Genomic DNA, 19,330 nt, shown 5'->3' on the forward strand with positions numbered 1-19,330 from the left:
ATCAAGAAGGCTCACTAAAGCCTTTGGCTCAAGTGAGCTTAAATATTATGGCATGTCTGTCAACCCCAGGAATTAATTTCATAAAAGCTATTATCACAGATAAGAATTACTTTCTGCAAATGCATATCATATCTATGGAAGCGAGAGCTATTAAAATCAGAAATGTGTGGAATTTTCATTCCATTGACATTTCATATTTAAACTAGAAAACCACTAGGAATCATTATCTTGATGTACAATTGCATTTTTGCAAGTATGCAAATTACTCAACACTTTCACTTGATTTCACATCTTCAGAAGTCAAGGGTTATTGATTCGTTGCCTCGCACGAACCCTTGACATCAGTCGCTATATTAAAGTTGGACTCATTAGACCATTACGCAATCCACTATAAATAAAACATCCAATAAAATCACTGCATCTTGTTGTGGAATGATGTGATTTCATACTGCTGTATTGATAAACACCTGCAATTTTAATATTTACTCCACTAAATTACGTTTATTGATAGTAGATCAAGTTTGGAAACCTTTTTGCTTCAGACGATGTTGCTTAAACAATTGAAATAGCCATAATTGTAGGTATCAATACACATGTTTTTATTTGAATCTCTCGCTTTGCGTTGTTATAAATAGAACCACATTCTCATTGGTTCCCACTCTTGTGGACACAATCAGAACGAACCCAACTTTTTTGATAGCGACTGATGTCAAGGGTTAGTGTGAGGTAACGAATCAATAACCCTTGACTTGTGAAGATGTTGTTTTCAAGGAAATTGTCTTTCAGTGAACTTGACCTTCATGTTGAAAATGATTAAGGAACCTCGATCTATCTTTATGCATGATTTCATTTCTGAAAGTTTGTTAAAATTTGGACGAGAAAATCCATTTCAGTGAATAAGCAAATTAATATTTCAAAATTTCCCTTTCAGTGCCTTAGAACTTATATGTATAACCTAAAACCTAAATTTCAAAGTGAATAAAAACCAAGATCTGTATGTAAATTTTTGTTTGCATGTCTGATTTTTTTTTTTTTTTTTTTTTGAGATTTCAGGCCTCTCCCTTCTAATAAACTTGACCTTTTACCTGTTGCCTTAAAAATCAATGACTTCATGAAATGTACCATTCCTGCAAGTCTCACAAAATCTGAATAAAATACGTTACTGGAGCATCCTATACACAATGAATGTCCATTCAGTGACCTTGATACCTGAAAAGTAAATGTTGTCCAGAAATTTTAAAATTTCTGTTCCACTGATTTTCACATCTCTGGAGTTGGTGCATAAATACCCATTCACATTAGAAAATAATAACAACAAATTTTACACATATTAAACTTTAATTTATGTACTTTAAAACAATCAAAAAAAAAATTAAATAAATAAAAACTTACACATTTTATGTGGTCTAATATATACAGATAAAATACTAGTACTTTCTATGTACATTAAATTGCTATTACATTGGGACCTTACTACATGTATAGAAAAGCAAATGGTGCTCAAGAACATATGGAAAACAATCATCACTACAAAGTCTGAATACTTAAAATTCCTCTCAATGTGCAAGTTTCGAAATGAAGGTAAACAATCTTAATAACTTCTTTAATATTCACCAGTTGTACCATATGAATATTTTATCTCATAATGACACAAGATATATATTTCAGACTTGAACTGAGTGGTAGGTGAGAAAGAATATTATGGCAACTTTGATAACCTTCTAAAATTGATTAATATGGCAAACAACAAAGATTGTCTAACAATCCCCTCAAATACACCATTGTAGGCGATTATATTGCATGGAATATGTTCTGTATCCCAGCATACAATATTCATTTATTACAGCATCTCCTTCCCACAGCAAAACTAAAAATATACTCGGTCTTGAAATGTTCTGAATCCATACCCAACACACAAATGTAACAGCATCTCTTTGTCATCGAAAACAAAAATTCAAAATACAGATATATGTGTTCATGTAAAAACATTCATATTTTCACATCTGCAAAAACTTGACAAGACTTCAAATGTCAGATACCTTCACACACCGTACTAAACAATACCTCATACTATTCATTTTCACATAAATCTACGAAAATTCTTACTGTTCACACTGACTAACAAATATTAAATGCATGTTACAGATTCTCTAAATGTGCTTCACATAGTTATACCTTTGAGATTAAAACAATGCACAAGAGTCATACCCTCTTATAACATGACAAAGTACTGCACACATCGATACGAATGAAGCATATTAACGTGCTTACACCAGTACTTGGTTATCTAGTACACCGGTGCAGGAGTGTCGAATTCAAACAACAAACACAGCCACTAACAATAAAACACACCACATAAAGTAACAAACTAGTGTCTATAAGTCAATTTTATAGTTACTGAATTACATATCGTGTTGAATACAGGATATACATATAAGCAAATGTTTCTAAATTGGATTCAAGATGATGAAGTGTGGATTTGCCTAGAGTTTTTCGAGTGTGATCCATGATTACGAGGGGAGGATCTATCCACTCAGTGGGTCCTCTCGGCAGTTGATGGCATACATGAGTCTCTGAGTCATCACCTCCTGGCTTGAGTACTGTGGTAGCTTGATCATAAACATACAGGTCTCCACTCGAATGTAACGGGAATCTGGCTGACCTAGGGATTAAAATTGACATGACTGGGTAACAATTCTATGGAAGAAGTAGGTTGACAAATAGTCTAATTTGGCCCTATTTCTAACTCCTACTTCAATTAAGCAATAACATGCCTTCTTTGTTGTTTCATTGGATGATGAAGGTAGCTAGCATTGCAGAAAAAATTCATAACTACGTAGGCGGGTTAAGTAAATTTCTTCTGCAATGTTGTTTATATTCTTATACATTGTTTTAGAATATAAACTAGATTTAAGTACTAAAATAGCATATGTTTGACCCATTTGTTACGTTAAATGGAACAGCCAATGCACTCTTTGACCTTGATGACACTCCATATTTGGTAATGATTACAGACAGGTGGTATTAAAAATCGGATCAAACTACATTGTAGTTTGCAACAAATATGCATTCATTTTGGCAGATGAAAGAAATGTCAATTTCAAACGAAAAATAAGAGAAAAGATTCAGTGGATGTAAGCATTTCTTTCTTTCTTTATTTCCTCCAGATGAAGATTCTTACAAGTACAATAGTAGTGCATTAATCAAGACATGTGCAAATGTGCAAAATAATAGCCCTCGTACAATTAGTTTTGTATGTCAAGTTATGTAAACGATTTTGTTATTCATGTAGTTATGTTTACATCCACTGAATCTTTTCTTATTTTTCTTTTGAAATTGCAAGAAGCGTAACCAGCCTATCCCATTTCTGATTGATCGAGACAGTCACGATTTTCATGCCTTATTTCAATACGTTTTATACCTGGGTACAAAACTGCAATATGCTCATGTTAAATTCTGGGTAGGGGAATTCAAATGTGGTAGGACGTCTTTAAAAGATGATGCAGGTCTGGACGCCCACTGGATGACACCGAAGAAGAAAGTTTGGGATCTGGTATACTCTGATAGGTGAATTCAAGTGGAAGAAATAGCACAGGCATTACGCATTACACATGTTAGCGTTTTAACAATTTTACATGGTCGTTTAGCTATGCACAAACTAATAGCCTGTTGTGTCCCCAAATCCCTTAGCAATGAGTAAATGACAACCAGAGCATCAGTTCGCAGCGCTTTGTTGAAGCATTTTAGGTCATAAGATGATTTTCTTTGGCGTCTGGTGACTGTAGATGAGACTTGGGTTCATTTTTATGAGCCAGAGAATAAAGTTAGTGGGTAAGGCCTGGGTCCCCGAGGTCAAAGAAGTTCAAGATGCAACCATCTGCTGGCAAGGTGATGGCCACAGAATTTTGGGATGCAAAAGGCGTTATTATGTTGGATTTTTTACCCAAGAGAAGTACAATAACTGGAGTGTACTATGCAAACTTGCTAGATCAGCTGAGAACCGCCATTTGTGAAAAACACCGAGGTAAACTCTCTAAAGGTGTTTTGCTGCAACAGGACAACTCGTGAGTCCACACTTGCAAAGTTGCAATGGATGCTGTAGAGCGAAACGGGTATGAATTAATACCACATCCTACCTATTCGCCTGACCTTGGAACTTCTTCCTATTCCCAAACTTTAAAAAGGATATATGTGGATGTCATTTCTCGTCTGACAAAGAAGTCGTGACGGCAGTTGAGGAGTCGGACAATGGAAAGGACCCCGACTTTTTCAGTTCTGGGCTGATGTCACTTGAACACCGTTGGTTTAAGTGCATCACACTAGAGGGCAATTACATCGAAAAAGAAGAGGTGGATCTCAAGCAGAAATAAGTTAGGCTGGTTACTTATTGACTCACCCTTGTAACTTTAGCAGTGATTAATGACTTTATAATGAATGACATATACAATTTCACCATTTTTTTAAATGATAAAAATAGGTGCTTTGGGGCATCAGAAAGTATTAGCCAGATGTGTCAATCACAATAAGAATGACCCTATTTCTTAGTGTTGCAAGTACTAAATATGGTTCATGATTTCTGTTAAAACAAATGACATTTTTCCCCACAATTTTCAAGGAAAATGCAAAAGTCACAGACGGGGAATCAGGTTTTGGGGAACACATGATTTTGATTTTTGTTTTTGACTATAATTGCATATCTCAACATGATAATTATAAAATTTCAGAAAAATCCAAGAAAGTATAAATTTCAAGGCCAAAATAGATACATGTATTGTCAAACCTCTCCCTTTGAAACATCTTTATCATCATTATACTGCTGAAAAATTCATATGTATTCTGCATGGGAATGTAAGGGTTTTTAAACAAGATGTAGACTTTTAATCAATTGAGGAGAACTTCATGTTATTGCAGGTGTGTGATGAAAATGAAATGAACCACAACTTTGGTGAATTTGATTAAAATGATAATCTAGGCATCTTGGATGTACATACTGAGACCAAATTTGTTCAAGCACCCAAGGGAGGCTAATTTTGGCTTGAAGTTGAAGACTTCCTGTTTTTTATCAATATCCAAGATGTCTGTAATATCATTTACAACAGATTATTTTATTTCACAGTAAAATAATCTCATTCATTTGATCAAAGGTTCTATTGTCATGCGAGGTTAATGCTGGTTACGTAAATTCTGGTACATGTACAAGTTGGCCTAACTCAGTACTCCGACATTTCTATGTGTACGAATTATCTACGGCAATTAACTACTTTGCTCCAATTGATGTTAAAGCAGCTACTTGGTTGAAGAGAAGAAGATTTTTGAAAATTAGTCAATTTTTGCCCCACCCCTAAGGCCCCAGGGATGCAACTTACATCCACTTTTCCCCAAGATGCTTCTTATCCAATTTGAAAAGATATGGAAGGATAGTTATCAAGAACTTTGAAATGTTGAATTTTTATCGCATGTTGACAAACGAGGAGCAATAGGTCACCTGATTGACTCAGGTGACCAAAATACACCACAACCAGGATACAAGTACCTTTTTGAAAATTTATGATAAAAGAAATTCTGTGACAGTCGGTATATAGCTTTAAACCAATTGAGAAGAACACGAAACAAACCCATAGAAAACTCCCCTTCACCACAGACAATCTCGTCACTTAAGACTCCCCTTCACCACAGACAATCTCGTCACTTAAGACTCCCCTTCACCACAGACAATCTCGTCACTTAAGACTCCACTTCACCACAGACAATCTTGTCACTTACCTAGCCCATCAGGAGGCGCTATCTTCATAGGATAGGGCGGAACATGCATGGAATCCGCGTTACCGTTCCTACAGGGACAGGATTGGGGTATCCTCTCCTGGTTACAAGCAAATTTGATAAACTTTCCTAGGTCTTCTTGACTGAGTCCACTCAGGGTGTTCCAGAAAAACTGGATGTGTTGGTCAGTGTCCATCAGACCAACCTGGTACATGGTGTGGGCCTAGTGAATAAGGTCTAGATTATTACTGAATATCACGGAGAATGTGGACCTAGTGAAATAGGTCTAGATTATTACTGAATATCACTGAGAATGTGGACCTAGTGAAAAAGGTCTAGATTATTACTGAATATCACGGAAAATGTGGGCCTAGTGAAAAAGGTCTAGATTATTACTGAATATCACGGAGAATGTGGACCTAGTGAAAAAGTTTAGATTATTACTAAATATCACTGAGAATGTGGGCCTAGTGAAAAAGTCTAGATTATTACTGAATATCACGGAGAATGTGGACCTAGTGAAAAAGGTCTAGATTATTACTGAATATCACGGAGAATGTGGACCTAGTGAAAAAGGTCTAGATTATTATTGAATATCACTGAGAATGTGTATCTAGTGAAAAAGGTCTAGATATTACTGAATATCACGGAGAATGTGAACCTAGTGAAAAAGGTCTAGATTATTACTGAATATCACGGAGAATGTGGGCCTTGTGAAAAAGGTCTAGATTATTACTGAATATCACGGAGAATGTGGACCTAGTGAAAAAGTTTAGATTATTACTAAATATCACTGAGAATGTGGGCCTAGTGAAAAAGTCTAGATTATTACTGAATATCACGGAGAATGTGGACCTAGTGAAAAAGGTCTAGATTATTACTGAATATCACGGAGAATGTGGACCTAGTGAAAAAGGTCTAGATTATTATTGAATATCACTGAGAATGTGTATCTAGTGAAAAAGGTCTAGATATTACTGAATATCACAGAGAATGTGAACCTAGTGAAAAAGGTCTAGATTATTACTGAATATCACGGAGAATGTGGGCCTAGTGAAAAAGGTCTAGATTATTATTGAATATCACTGAGAATGTGTATCTAGTGAAAAAGGTCTAGATATTACTGAATATCACGGAGAATGTGAACCTAGTGAAAAAGGTCTAGAATATTACCGAATATCACGGAGAATGTGGGCCTAGTGAAAAAGGTCTAGATTATTACTGAATATCACTGAGAATGTGGACCTAGTGAAAAAGGTCTAGATTATTACTGAATATCACGGAGAATGTGGGCCTAGTGAAAAAGGTCTAGATTATTACTGAATATCATGGAGAATGTGAACCTAGTGAAAAAGGTCTAGATTATTACTGAATATCACTGAGAATGTGGACCTAGTGAAAAAGGTCTAGATTATTACTGAATATCACGGAAAATGTGGGCCTAGTGAAAAAGGTCTAGATATTACTGAATATCACGGAGAATGTGGACCTAGTGAAAAAGGTCTAGATTATTACTGAATATCACTGAGAATGTGTATCTAGTGAAAAAGGTCTAGATATTACTGAATATCACAGAGAATGTGGACCTAGTGAAAATGGTCTAGATTATTACTGAATATCACGGAGAATGTGGACCTAGTGAAAAAGGTCTAGATTATTATTGAATATCACTGAGAATGTGTATCTAGTGAAAAAGGTCTAGATATTACTGAATATCACGGAGAATGTGAACCTAGTGAAAAAGGTCTAGAATATTACTGAATATCATGGAGAATGTGGGCCTAGTGAAAAAGGTCTAGATTATTACTGAATATCACGGAGAATGTGGACCTAGTGAAAAAGGTCTAGATTATTATTGAATATCACGGAGAATGTGGGCCTAGTGAAAAAGGTCTAGATTATTACTGAATATCATGGAGAATGTGTATCTAGTGAAAAAGGTCTAGATTATTACTGAATATCACAGAGAATGTGGGCCTAGTGAAAAAGGTCTAGATTATTATTGAATATCACGGAGAATGTGTATCTAGTGAAAAAGGTCTAGATATTACTGAATATCACGGAGAATGTGAACCTAGTGAAAAAGGTCTAGAATATTACCGAATATCACGGAGAATGTGGGCCTAGTGAAAAAGGTCTAGATTATTACTGAATATCACTGAGAATGTGGACCTAGTGAAAAAGGTCTAGATTATTACTGAATATCACGGAGAATGTGGGCCTAGTGAAAAAGGTCTAGATTATTACTGAATATCATGGAGAATGTGAACCTAGTGAAAAAGGTCTAGATTATTACTGAATATCACTGAGAATGTGGACCTAGTGAAAAAGGTCTAGATTATTACTGAATATCACGGAAAATGTGGGCCTAGTGAAAAAGGTCTAGATATTACTGAATATCACGGAGAATGTGGACCTAGTGAAAAAGGTCTAGATTATTACTGAATATCACTGAGAATGTGTATCTAGTGAAAAAGGTCTAGATATTACTGAATATCACAGAGAATGTGGACCTAGTGAAAATGGTCTAGATTATTACTGAATATCACGGAGAATGTGGACCTAGTGAAAAAGGTCTAGATTATTATTGAATATCACTGAGAATGTGTATCTAGTGAAAAAGGTCTAGATATTACTGAATATCACGGAGAATGTGAACCTAGTGAAAAAGGTCTAGAATATTACTGAATATCATGGAGAATGTGGGCCTAGTGAAAAAGGTCTAGATTATTACTGAATATCACGGAGAATGTGGACCTAGTGAAAAAGGTCTAGATTATTATTGAATATCACGGAGAATGTGGGCCTAGTGAAAAAGGTCTAGATTATTACTGAATATCATGGAGAATGTGTATCTAGTGAAAAAGGTCTAGATTATTACTGAATATCACGGAGAATGTGGGCCTAGTGAAAAAGGTCTAGATTATTATTGAATATCACGGAGAATGTGTATCTAGTGAAAAAGGTCTAGATATTACTGAATATCACTGAAAAATGTGGATCTAGTGAAAAAGGTCTAGATTATTACTGAATATCACGGAGAATGTGGACCTAGTGAAAAAGGTCTAGATTATTACTGAATATCACTGAGAATGTGAACCTAGTGAAAAAGGTCTAGATTATTACTGAATATCACGGAGAATGTGGGCCTAGTGAAAAAGGTCTAGATATTACTGAATATCACGGAGAATGATCCTTGTCTAAACAATTCACTCTAAATACCTTAACAAGTTCATAAAACTTAAATGTATCTGTACAAGTTCATAGAGGTCAACTGTATCTGTACAAGTTCATAGAGGTCAACTGTATCTATTAAAGTTCATAGAGGTCAACTGTATCTGTACAAGTTCATAGAGGTCACCTGTATCTATAAAAGTTCATAGAGGTCAACTGCATCTGTACAAGTTCATAGAGGTCACCTGTATCTGTGCAAGTTCATAGGTCACCTGTATCTGTACAAGTTAATAGCACTTACATAACATACAATTTATGACCGTGGTGAGGGCAACATTCATTATATGAGTCCACATAGATAAACGATTGCCTCGTTAGTTTTATGCAAACATCGTCATTTAAATTCCTTTGAAATGTAAACAAGTTTCTGTGCATTACGAGTTTGCAAATGGTATGCCATTGTCTGTGATGTAATGCCGTCACAATTATTTTCATATCATCATATCAAATATCGAAGAAAATTCAAAGCAACAGCTTAGAAATGGTCAGCAGTAAAAAAAAAAAAGTTTTCATAAGGGGGGTGGGGTGGGGACTGCATATGTTGATTGTTTAGCTACATAAAATCATAGAACATATAACTGAATATAACAATGTTAAACATCACAATAATTAGGATGTCTTGTCCCATTATACAATGCGCTATTTCAGTTTTTACCATACACATAATGTTCATTTTTCAGCAACAAATCTTTGGGAAGGCATCTGAACTGGACAGTATCTAGAAAGTCCAGATCCACATACCTTCAGAAAGTCCAGATCAACCACCGGTAATCCACATGTTCTTATCTCCAAGTCCAGAGGGGACATGATGGCCATCAACTGAAGGGGGATAACTGATGCTAGCCCGCAGTGGACCGCCCTCACTCGGTCCTGGCACAACAGTTCGTGAAATCTCAGTCGTCTGATCGCATCCACATACTCCTGTCTATTCTCCCAGCTGAAAATATCCCAGAGTTTCAACTACACATCAGTCTAATGAATACAAAATATCAAAACAGAAACTTACACGCATACTATTAAAAATATCCCAGAGTTTCAACTAATGAAAATATCCCAGAGTTTCAACTACACATCAGTCTAATGAATACAAGATGTTAAAAACAGAAACTTACACGCACACTATTAATAATAATAATTCTTTCAATATCTACTCATGGAAAACATTATTTCAATGCTCTACCAACCAAAATTATGATTTAAACTCTTTTCAATCAAGTTTGTCGTGGCAGACTTGGTTTAAATGGATATTCACGATCACTGATGTCAACATAACAATCTTTGATCCAAAACATTTGAAGATGGACAAAAAAATCCAAGTAAATGATTACCAGACGTGGACTGTTCCGCCTTTGTTGATGAGCTCCACCTCTTCCCCAGCCAAAGAAGAATAGATAAATCTGGAGAAGACCCCGGAACACAGGGCCTGCAGCTCAGACTCTGTCTCCACCTGCACAGTACAAAGGTCAACTCCTGTCACTCTTACCAAAGAATGCATTTCAAGGCCTCTACCATATAATGTTTTCAATCTGCTTGAATTGTTGCATTAAAACGATGTCATGAATTTCAGTATTCTAATTTTAAATCCTGAACATGACAACTCCTACTGTGTGTTGATAAGAACTAAAACATTAATTCACATACAAGACATGAACTTTCAAATGTACATGTATCTACTAGGCAGGCTTGTGAATAAAGTCAAATTTATCTCCAAACTTGCTATTTTTTCTTTTTGGTATGTGGAGCCAAGTCTTTAAATACAAATCCCATAAAACTATACCATTTCAATTTTCTTGATATAGTTGTAGGTCAGTTGGTCAGCCTCCTTCAGATCCTGGACTGGGTCCAGTTCTGTCCCCACTATCAGCTTCCAGAAACAGGACAGCATGTCCATTCCCAGTGGAATGTCTGCCCGCATTGTAATGCCCAGCATCTGCAGGACGAATCAATCACAATTAATTACCACAGTATCTTAACAAATACAACCAATCCCAGTTAACTAACACCGACTCCATCACATCTTAACAAATACATGTACATATACATGTATATGTAAGGTTACTCACAGTGTGAAAGACTCACAGTACTGGCACACTCAACATTTCTCTCTCTCGATTCATCATAAAACTGACATTTAATGGCAAAAAGGTTTTCTTGGAAGAATCACAGTATGAAATATTTCTCTCTATAAATGAAGACAAAAATTTTCAATGGATCTGTCCTACCTGGCCGAAGAACTGTAGAAGTCTTTCCTCTGAGTAGGACATGGGGCCGGGTCTAAAGATGTAGCGACCCTTGTTGTCAGAGTTATTGCAAGGAATCAGCAAACGAAGTAACGGACCGCTTATCTCTTTGGCAGCTTGCCACAAAAACTGTCGGAAGGAACCACCTTTAAAAGGAAACAAAACATCTTTCGTGAATTGTCAAGATTTTGGTCTTGTAGGGATGTAGTTTCATTGATATAAAACTACATAAGATGCTGTAGATTTAGAATTTGCAATAATCAAGCATATTTACCACATACGACAATAACTTACTTGTGCCATGGACCTCCTCCCCTGTCAGACGGACATTGAAGGCATAAGTGGGATCCCCCCCACTGGCCAGACGCACACAGAACTGTCGAGATGGAATCGTCACAAGCTGCCTGTACGCCTGGCACAACCACGTCGCCTGGGAATTCTTTTCTTCTCCTGCAATGGATAGTCACAAAGAATCTAAACCACAGTATAAATCATACAATATATGTAGAATAAAAAATGCTTAAAATTACCTTTCAAAATCTGGTCCTCATTAGAATATCACATTCCTCCAATAACTACACACATTACACACAGTACTATGACTAAATTACCTGATCTTCACGTAAATACGCACATTACTATGACTAAATTACCTGATCTTCACGTAAATACGCACATTACTATGACTAAATTACCTGATCTTCACGTAAATACGCACATTACTATGACTAAATTACCTGATCTTCACGTAAATACGCACATTACTATGACTAAATTACCTGATCTTCACGTAAATACGCACATTACTATGACTAAATTACCTGGTCTTCATTAGAATATCACATTCTTCCAGTAAATACACACATTACTATGACTAAATTACCTGATCTTCATGTAAATATGCACATTATTATGACTAAATTACCTGATCTTCACGTAAATATGCACATTATTATGACTAAATTACCTGATCTTCACGTAAATATGCACATTATTATGACTAAATTACCTGGTCTTCATTAGAATATCACATTCCTCCAGTAAATACACACATTACTATGACTAAATTACTTGATCTTCACGTAAATACGCACATTACTATGACTAAATTACCTGATCTTCACGTAAATACGCACATTACTATGACTAAATTACCTGATCTTCACGTAAATACGCACATTACTATGACTAAATTACCTGATCTTCACGTAAATACGCACATTACTATGACTAAATTACCTGATCTTCACGTAAATACGCACATTACTATGACTAAATTACCTGATCTTCACGTAAATACGCACATTACTATGACTAAATTACCTGATCTTCACGTAAATACGCACATTACTATGACTAAATTACCTGGTCTTCATTAGAATATCACATTCTTCCAGTAAATACACACATTACTATGACTAAATTACCTGATCTTCATGTAAATATGCACATTATTATGACTAAATTACCTGATCTTCACGTAAATATGCACATTATTATGACTAAATTACCTGATCTTCACGTAAATATGCACATTATTATGACTAAATTACCTGGTCTTCATTAGAATATCACATTCCTCCAGTAAATACACACATTACTATGACTAAATTACTTGATCTTCACGTAAATACGCACATTACTATGACTAAATTACCTGATCTTCACGTAAATACGCACATTACTATGACTAAATTACCTGATCTTCACGTAAATACGCACATTACTATGACTAAATTACCTGATCTTCACATAAAGTGAATAACCTTTACAGAAACAAGTATCATTTCTTCTCTTAAGGTAGAGACCGATAGCAACCACGTGATCAGTAAAAATCGTGTATTTTCACGTGAAATTATTTTTCGGAATTCCGTACATCTCCATAGAGTAGTTGAAAAACAAAAAGGGGTTCCGAAAGTACAAGTTGTTGCTGTGACTGAATCGATGATTGAGAGGGTCGTCTCGACGAAAGATAGAGAAATTTGGCCATAGTTTAGATTAGGAATACGTCAATGTAATAATAGTGGGCTAAATGTTTCGTCAGTGCAGGATGGCACTTTTTACCTCACGAAATTCACCACCATGCATAGCTGCGCTACGTAAACAAAGTTGTTGATGTAGCGTGATCGTGATGTCCGAGTGCTGCGAGTTTCAATACTGTTTATGTAGTCATTGAGAGTTTAAACAAAGTTTCTTCTGAGAAGAGGAATTCGATGGATGCATTCAACGTGGACAACGAAATCATAATTTCGTTTGGTAAGTGAAAAAAATGGCAAATTGAATTTGTATTCAACCCACTTTTCCTCTGCTATTTCACAACGCGATTTTATAATAACATCTATAAACGCACAACTTGGAGCTGTTTCATTTTTTGTGCATTTATGTATTCCATATGTGCCCAAAATATAACTCCTACATGTGCATGTAATTGTAAATGGATGTCATGTATATGCCAGATTTGAAAAAAAAATAGGGCTCTCACAAGTTTGAGGGGGGGGGGGGGGAGTGTTGCACTAAAAGTCTATTTGGTATAAATGATAGTACTTATAGTATCTTGAAATTTCATTGACCTAAGAGATATTTCAAATCTGGGGTTTCATGTTTCATACAAGCATGTAGGTCTACAAAACTTTATTTAAAATATTTGTAAAATCACAAGCCTCCCTCATAGGCAAATAAATGTCTTGTATGAAAATAAGATATGTATGTCCTTCTCTTGACCCACACTCCGTAAAGGAGACAGGTCTGATAAATCTAGAGTTGACTTGTTTTGATATTATTAGAATGAACTGGCAGTTTATGAAAACATATCTGTCATCTCATATTGTAATATGATAATTATGATGTTTATTCACCTCATTAAGGACCCGGGGGTGGGAGGGTATGTACAGTTTAAATAGAAGGTAACTATAACAATATGAAATAAATAACAATCATGCAGATGTACTACTACTGCAAGAGTTCACATTGCTGCACTGCACACATTTAACATACATGTAGTGTTACATATGTAATACTGATTTCAGACAAGATTTTAAAAATTAATATAATAAAATACATCTTATGTGTGTAATTTTCAATATATCAGCATTTTAAAGTTCACTGAACATGCATTGAGACACACAATTTTAAAATTGACATTGTCTGACACAGTATAATTAATGATTAATACTGACTGTGCAAATATCAATTATGATGATTTTTTTCTAAGCATCATCCTAAGGACCAGTGCAAGTTGAAATGGGCTTCCAGCCAACAACTTCAACAGCAATTTGCCATGAAAATCACCAAGAAAGGTACAATATTTTCTATCTTAGTAAGATAGAATTTTTCATTTTAACACCAGACATTTATAAAGACAATTCTTAGTATATTAGATATTCATCTTTTTTTCAATATTTGAATATACAGAATATATTTTTTATAACAGGTACTTCATTTACATTGATGATGTCATATCCCCTGGACCCCACAACTTTACAGGTTACAGAGAAAATTCAAGAACTTCTGCAAAATGTGGGACTTGGATAGAATCAATAATGTATTTGTGAGCCCAGAGCAATGGATATATTGTGCAACATACTATTCTAAAGTGTGAATTTAATGGAAAACAAGTACATGTACTCATGTATTACATGTCTTTTTTAAGACAATAATATTGAATAAATATAGAGGAAGTGTCATTGTTGATTATTCTAAGTTTTTGATATATCAAATTCAGTAAACATTTCTAAATGAAAATAAAACACCAATTTTATAACTTTAATCAATGTGTTTAAATTTCTCATTTTCTACCCCCACCCCCCTTACACACACAGTGCATATATACTGTGAATGCAATATGCATGCATTCTAAGTTATCCAAGCGAGTTTTTGTTTCAGTGTGAGACTACAAGTAGGACTCATAAACTTATGAAGAGACATATATATTTGTGAGAGCAAGATAGCTGATATGAGCCTTGAGATCAATGGGTCGAGCCGCGGTGGTGGTCTAGAGGTTAGAGCGTTCGCCCCGCATGCGGAAGGCCAGGATTCGAATCCCGGCCGCGACAGACCTGAGTTGTTGAAACAGGTAGTGACAGTTCCATTGCCAAACGCTCAGCATCAGGTGTGAATGTTACTGGTCCTCGGAGATGACCTTCAAAACGGATGCCCAGTGTCACAGTGGATGTGGCACGTTAAAGAACCCTCACTGCTCAATGGCCGTAAGCGCCGAGCAAAGGCCTAAATTTAAAACCGTTCACCGGTCTTGGTAACGTCTCCATATGAGTAAAAAATTCTCGAGAGAGACGTTAAACAAGATACAATCAATCAATCCATGGGTTGATTGGGTGGAAATCTTTCCATTGATATTAAATATAAAGTTGTTAGGCCTATTTAAACATATTTGGTGCATTATGCTGTATAATCATATCAATTTCTTATAATAGGTAATCGTGTCTGGTTATTGTAAAAAAAAATGTATGAAAAATAACTAAGTATTAATGCAATCATTGTGAGTGCAAAGAGGTCAATTGCAAGAGCACATACATAAATGCATTGGCGGATATAAGGGGTGGGGAGGGGGGGGGGGGGGGGGCAACCGGCGCGAGCCCCTCTAAAATTTTCAAGTTTAAAGTAAATCGTGGTCTCTTGTTTAGAGAAATATCTACGATAAAAGAAGCCATAATTTCCTCCACTCTCAGAGAAAAAAATGTCTGACAAAATCTTTTGATTTATTGAATTACTTTTAGTGGGAGAACTGCTATTTTTTCCAAAAACCCTTAAAATTTGCGTTATTTTACTAATTTCACCTTATTAGAAATGACAGAAAATAATAAAAATGACTACATAGGAGACATATTTTAAGCCCTATAAAATCTGCAAAATCCAGGAGTTCCTGGGGAATCCCCCCCCCCCCCTTCAAAGCGGTCCCAAGACCCCTGCCTCATACAGTTGCACCCCCCCCCCCACCCCAACTTCAATTCCTGATCCACCCCTGAAATAGCTTATAGAAACCTTATTGTCATGTTCAATTTTCAAAGAGGTAATTTGGGAATGCTTAAACGTTTTAAGTTAGAAAAAGATCAGTAGTTTATCTCTGCTGGCTGAATCTTTCTTCTCAATGCGCCGAGTGCAATTCATGACGTCTATGTTCCTGCTCATTCTTTCTCCTCCATACCATGTAGTATATTAAAGGGGTTGGGTTGTAATGGAGACATTTGTCTTAACAAATATAAATTGTATTTCAATTTTTTGTGGGGATTTTTATTTGGGAAAACTCTTGATATTAATCATCAAATATGATGACATATGATAAATCTCTATTCTGAATGTAAGTGCACAAAGGTCAACAACGAGAACTACAACAAAATATAAGCTAAAATTTGAAATACATACTTTCTGTATTATATTTATTAATTTAAAAAAGGTATTACAAAGAATCTTCGAATTTCAGCAAGCTGTTTTTGATGGATTGTTTACAACATCTTTTAATAACCCTTTTTCTTACGAAAATGTGTAGTTTGTAAAAAGGGGGTGGGGTTAGGAATTTTTTGCTAGTTCCATATTGAACCCCATTATGGTGTATAATTTTTTTTCATATATTTTACTTACTAATAGACTGACCACTTAATGAAATAAAGTAAGAAATTTGATGGGTAATATTTTTGCAGCTTAAGCAAAGGTATGACCCTGTGTGCAAATATTGTGCACTGTTTTAAGGTAATTAGCCAATGTAGCTCTGTTGAAGTAATGTTGTTGCATGTTAATAATGATTGCTGAACTTGAAATTGATGTGTAATATACAATTATGTGAAAGGTTGTTTGGAACCATATATGACAAGTTATGATCCTTTTTACAATAAAAATGTTACAGCTCTATTTGTATATTGCTCTCTACTTATTTTTCTTCACATTTTACGCTTTACAAGGACTAAGGAAGGTGTTATTAAAATCGCCATATTTCTCAAAAACAAGGTCGATTACCTACATTGATTTTTTATTATGTTTTATATCGAAGCTTCATCATAAACATATATCAAAATAAAAAAAATTCAATGGTTAATTTTTTTAGCATCAACCTATTAATCTCTACCTCAATGAAATAATCTATAACAAAAAAATCTTTACAAATTGAAAATAAAATATACAAAAAAGAATGACATAATACAGCAGAAATTCTTACTCAGGATTGTCTCTAGAGGGTCCAGGGTGATTTCTGGAGCTGCCTGGTCGGATTTTCTCTGTTCTGTTGCATTCAGAATGCGGTTCATTAGGTTCACCTTGGTGTCATAAAATATCAGCCCCCTCAGCTGTGACAGGAGAGCTGCTGAGCTTCTGTTATAAGTAGGTGTGGCACGGAGATCCACCAGGGGCAAAAAGAATGTTTCCAGAGTATTGTTCAGGGACTGCAGTAACGCAAACCTCAACCGAATGCTTTCCAAGGGAATGCCTGAAACAATGGATTGCATTGTTAGCTTCAATTTTATAAATGTTTATCATTCTTTATCCATAAATTTTTACACTGAACCTGTCCTAAACATATGCAAGAATACCATTTCATATGAGGTCATAATTTTTACAATATATAAATAGTTAGAACATAAGGATAATTGCAACCTTTATTGAAAGTACAAAAATCAGATTGAACGAATTCAACCCTAATATCAGACCTTGTAAACAAATGAACATTTCATTGGTCAGACCTTGTAAACAAGTGAACATTTCATTGGTCAGACCTCGTAAACAAGTGAAAATTTCATTGGTCAGATCTTGTAAACAAGCAAAAATTTCATTGGTCAGACCTTTTAAACGAGTGAACATTTCATTGGTCAGACCTTGTAAACAAGTGAACATTTCATTGGTCAGGACTTCCTCTGAGATGTGGATTTCATGGGGATGTAACAATGCTGTGGCTACAGACAGCTTCCTGGAGAGGGAGTTGATGTGTAGGACTAGGGCCGAGTCCATCTCTTCGATCCACTGACCGGCCATCTGGAAAGCCTGGCTTGCATCTAAACATGCACACCTGTTGATGAAAGAAAAGTTACCATTACATTTAGAACAAGCATTCTGAGAGTATTGTAAAAGCAATACATATCTTCAAGTCTGCAGAACTCTTTATCAGTTTAAGATTAATATACTGGACTCCCTTCCTTCTCATACCTCAGAAATGCTTTCTCTTATCCTACCTTTCAAAGTGGATGTCAAATCCACAAGCCGCAATTGCCCTCCACACCCCTCGGATGTCTTGTTTAGCTGAATCCAGAACGTACTGAAGGAAGCCATCCAAAGTTAGGTACCTTGCCTCCTCTGACATCCACGAATGCTGCAATGAAAACCCAATAACATGGTTATCAGTATCGCTGTAAGGCTTCAACATTCTACCTACATGTCATGTTGCTATCCATACTTAACATTCTACCTACATCTCATGTTGCTATCCTTACTTAACACTCTACCTACATCTCATGTTGCTATCCTTACTTAACACTCTACCTACATCTCATGTTGCAACAACAACATCTCGTGTTGTTATCCTTACTTAACATTCTACCTACATGTCATGTTGCTATCCATACTTAACATTCTACCTACATCTCATGTTGCTATCCTTACTTAACATTCTACCTACATCTCATGTTGCTATCCTTACTTAACATTCTACCTACATCTCATGTTGCTATCCTTACTTGACATCTTATGTTGCTATCCTTAACACTCTACCTATATCTCGTGTTGTTATCCTTACTTAACATTCTACCTACATCTTGTGTTGTTCTCCTTACTTAACATTCTAGCTACATCTCGTGTTGCTATCCTTACCTAACACTCTACCTACATCTCATGTTGCTATCCTTACTTAACATTCTACCTACATCTCATGTTGCTATCCTTACTTAACATTCTACCTATATCTTATGTTGCTATCCTTACTTAGCATCTTATGTTGCTATCCTTACTTGACATCTATGTTGCTATCCTTACTTAACACTCTACCTACATCTCATGTTGCTATCCTTACTTAACATTCTACCTACATCTCATGTTGCTATCCTTACTTAACATTCTACCTACATCTCATGTTGCTATCCTTACTTAACACTCTACCTACA

At 35.6% G+C, this 19,330-nt stretch overlaps 1 protein-coding gene and 1 long non-coding RNA gene across 3 annotated transcripts in view; one reads left to right on the top strand and one right to left on the bottom strand.

The window, feature by feature from the left end:
• Positions 1 to 1,319: 1,319 nt before the first annotated feature.
• Positions 1,320 to 19,330, bottom strand: part of LOC125671976 (probable E3 ubiquitin-protein ligase HECTD4) — a 69,030-nt gene continuing 51,019 nt past the window's right edge. For both annotated transcript variants that reach the window (XM_056139525.1, XM_056139524.1), the window contains exons 58-67: positions 18,407 to 18,543; positions 18,053 to 18,243; positions 17,401 to 17,667; positions 11,529 to 11,684; positions 11,217 to 11,380; positions 10,772 to 10,924; positions 10,323 to 10,441; positions 9,736 to 9,931; positions 5,764 to 5,983; positions 1,320 to 2,662 (exon numbers count right to left, since the gene is read on the bottom strand). In XM_056139525.1, coding sequence (XP_055995500.1) covers positions 2,526 to 2,662; positions 5,764 to 5,983; positions 9,736 to 9,931; positions 10,323 to 10,441; positions 10,772 to 10,924; positions 11,217 to 11,380; positions 11,529 to 11,684; positions 17,401 to 17,667; positions 18,053 to 18,243; positions 18,407 to 18,543 — 1,740 coding nt within the window. In that variant the 3' untranslated portion in view covers positions 1,320 to 2,525. The remainder of the gene's footprint in view (positions 2,663 to 5,763; positions 5,984 to 9,735; positions 9,932 to 10,322; positions 10,442 to 10,771; positions 10,925 to 11,216; positions 11,381 to 11,528; positions 11,685 to 17,400; positions 17,668 to 18,052; positions 18,244 to 18,406; positions 18,544 to 19,330) is intronic.
• On the top strand, positions 13,027 to 14,917 carry LOC125682363 (uncharacterized). The gene is made up of 3 exons (XR_008795749.1): positions 13,027 to 13,490; positions 14,446 to 14,530; positions 14,665 to 14,917. It is a non-coding gene; the product is annotated as an uncharacterized LOC125682363 (long non-coding RNA).

This window comes from Ostrea edulis, chromosome 1 (genome assembly GCF_947568905.1).
Source record: "Ostrea edulis chromosome 1, xbOstEdul1.1, whole genome shotgun sequence".
Lineage (NCBI taxonomy): Eukaryota > Metazoa > Mollusca > Bivalvia > Ostreida > Ostreidae > Ostrea > Ostrea edulis.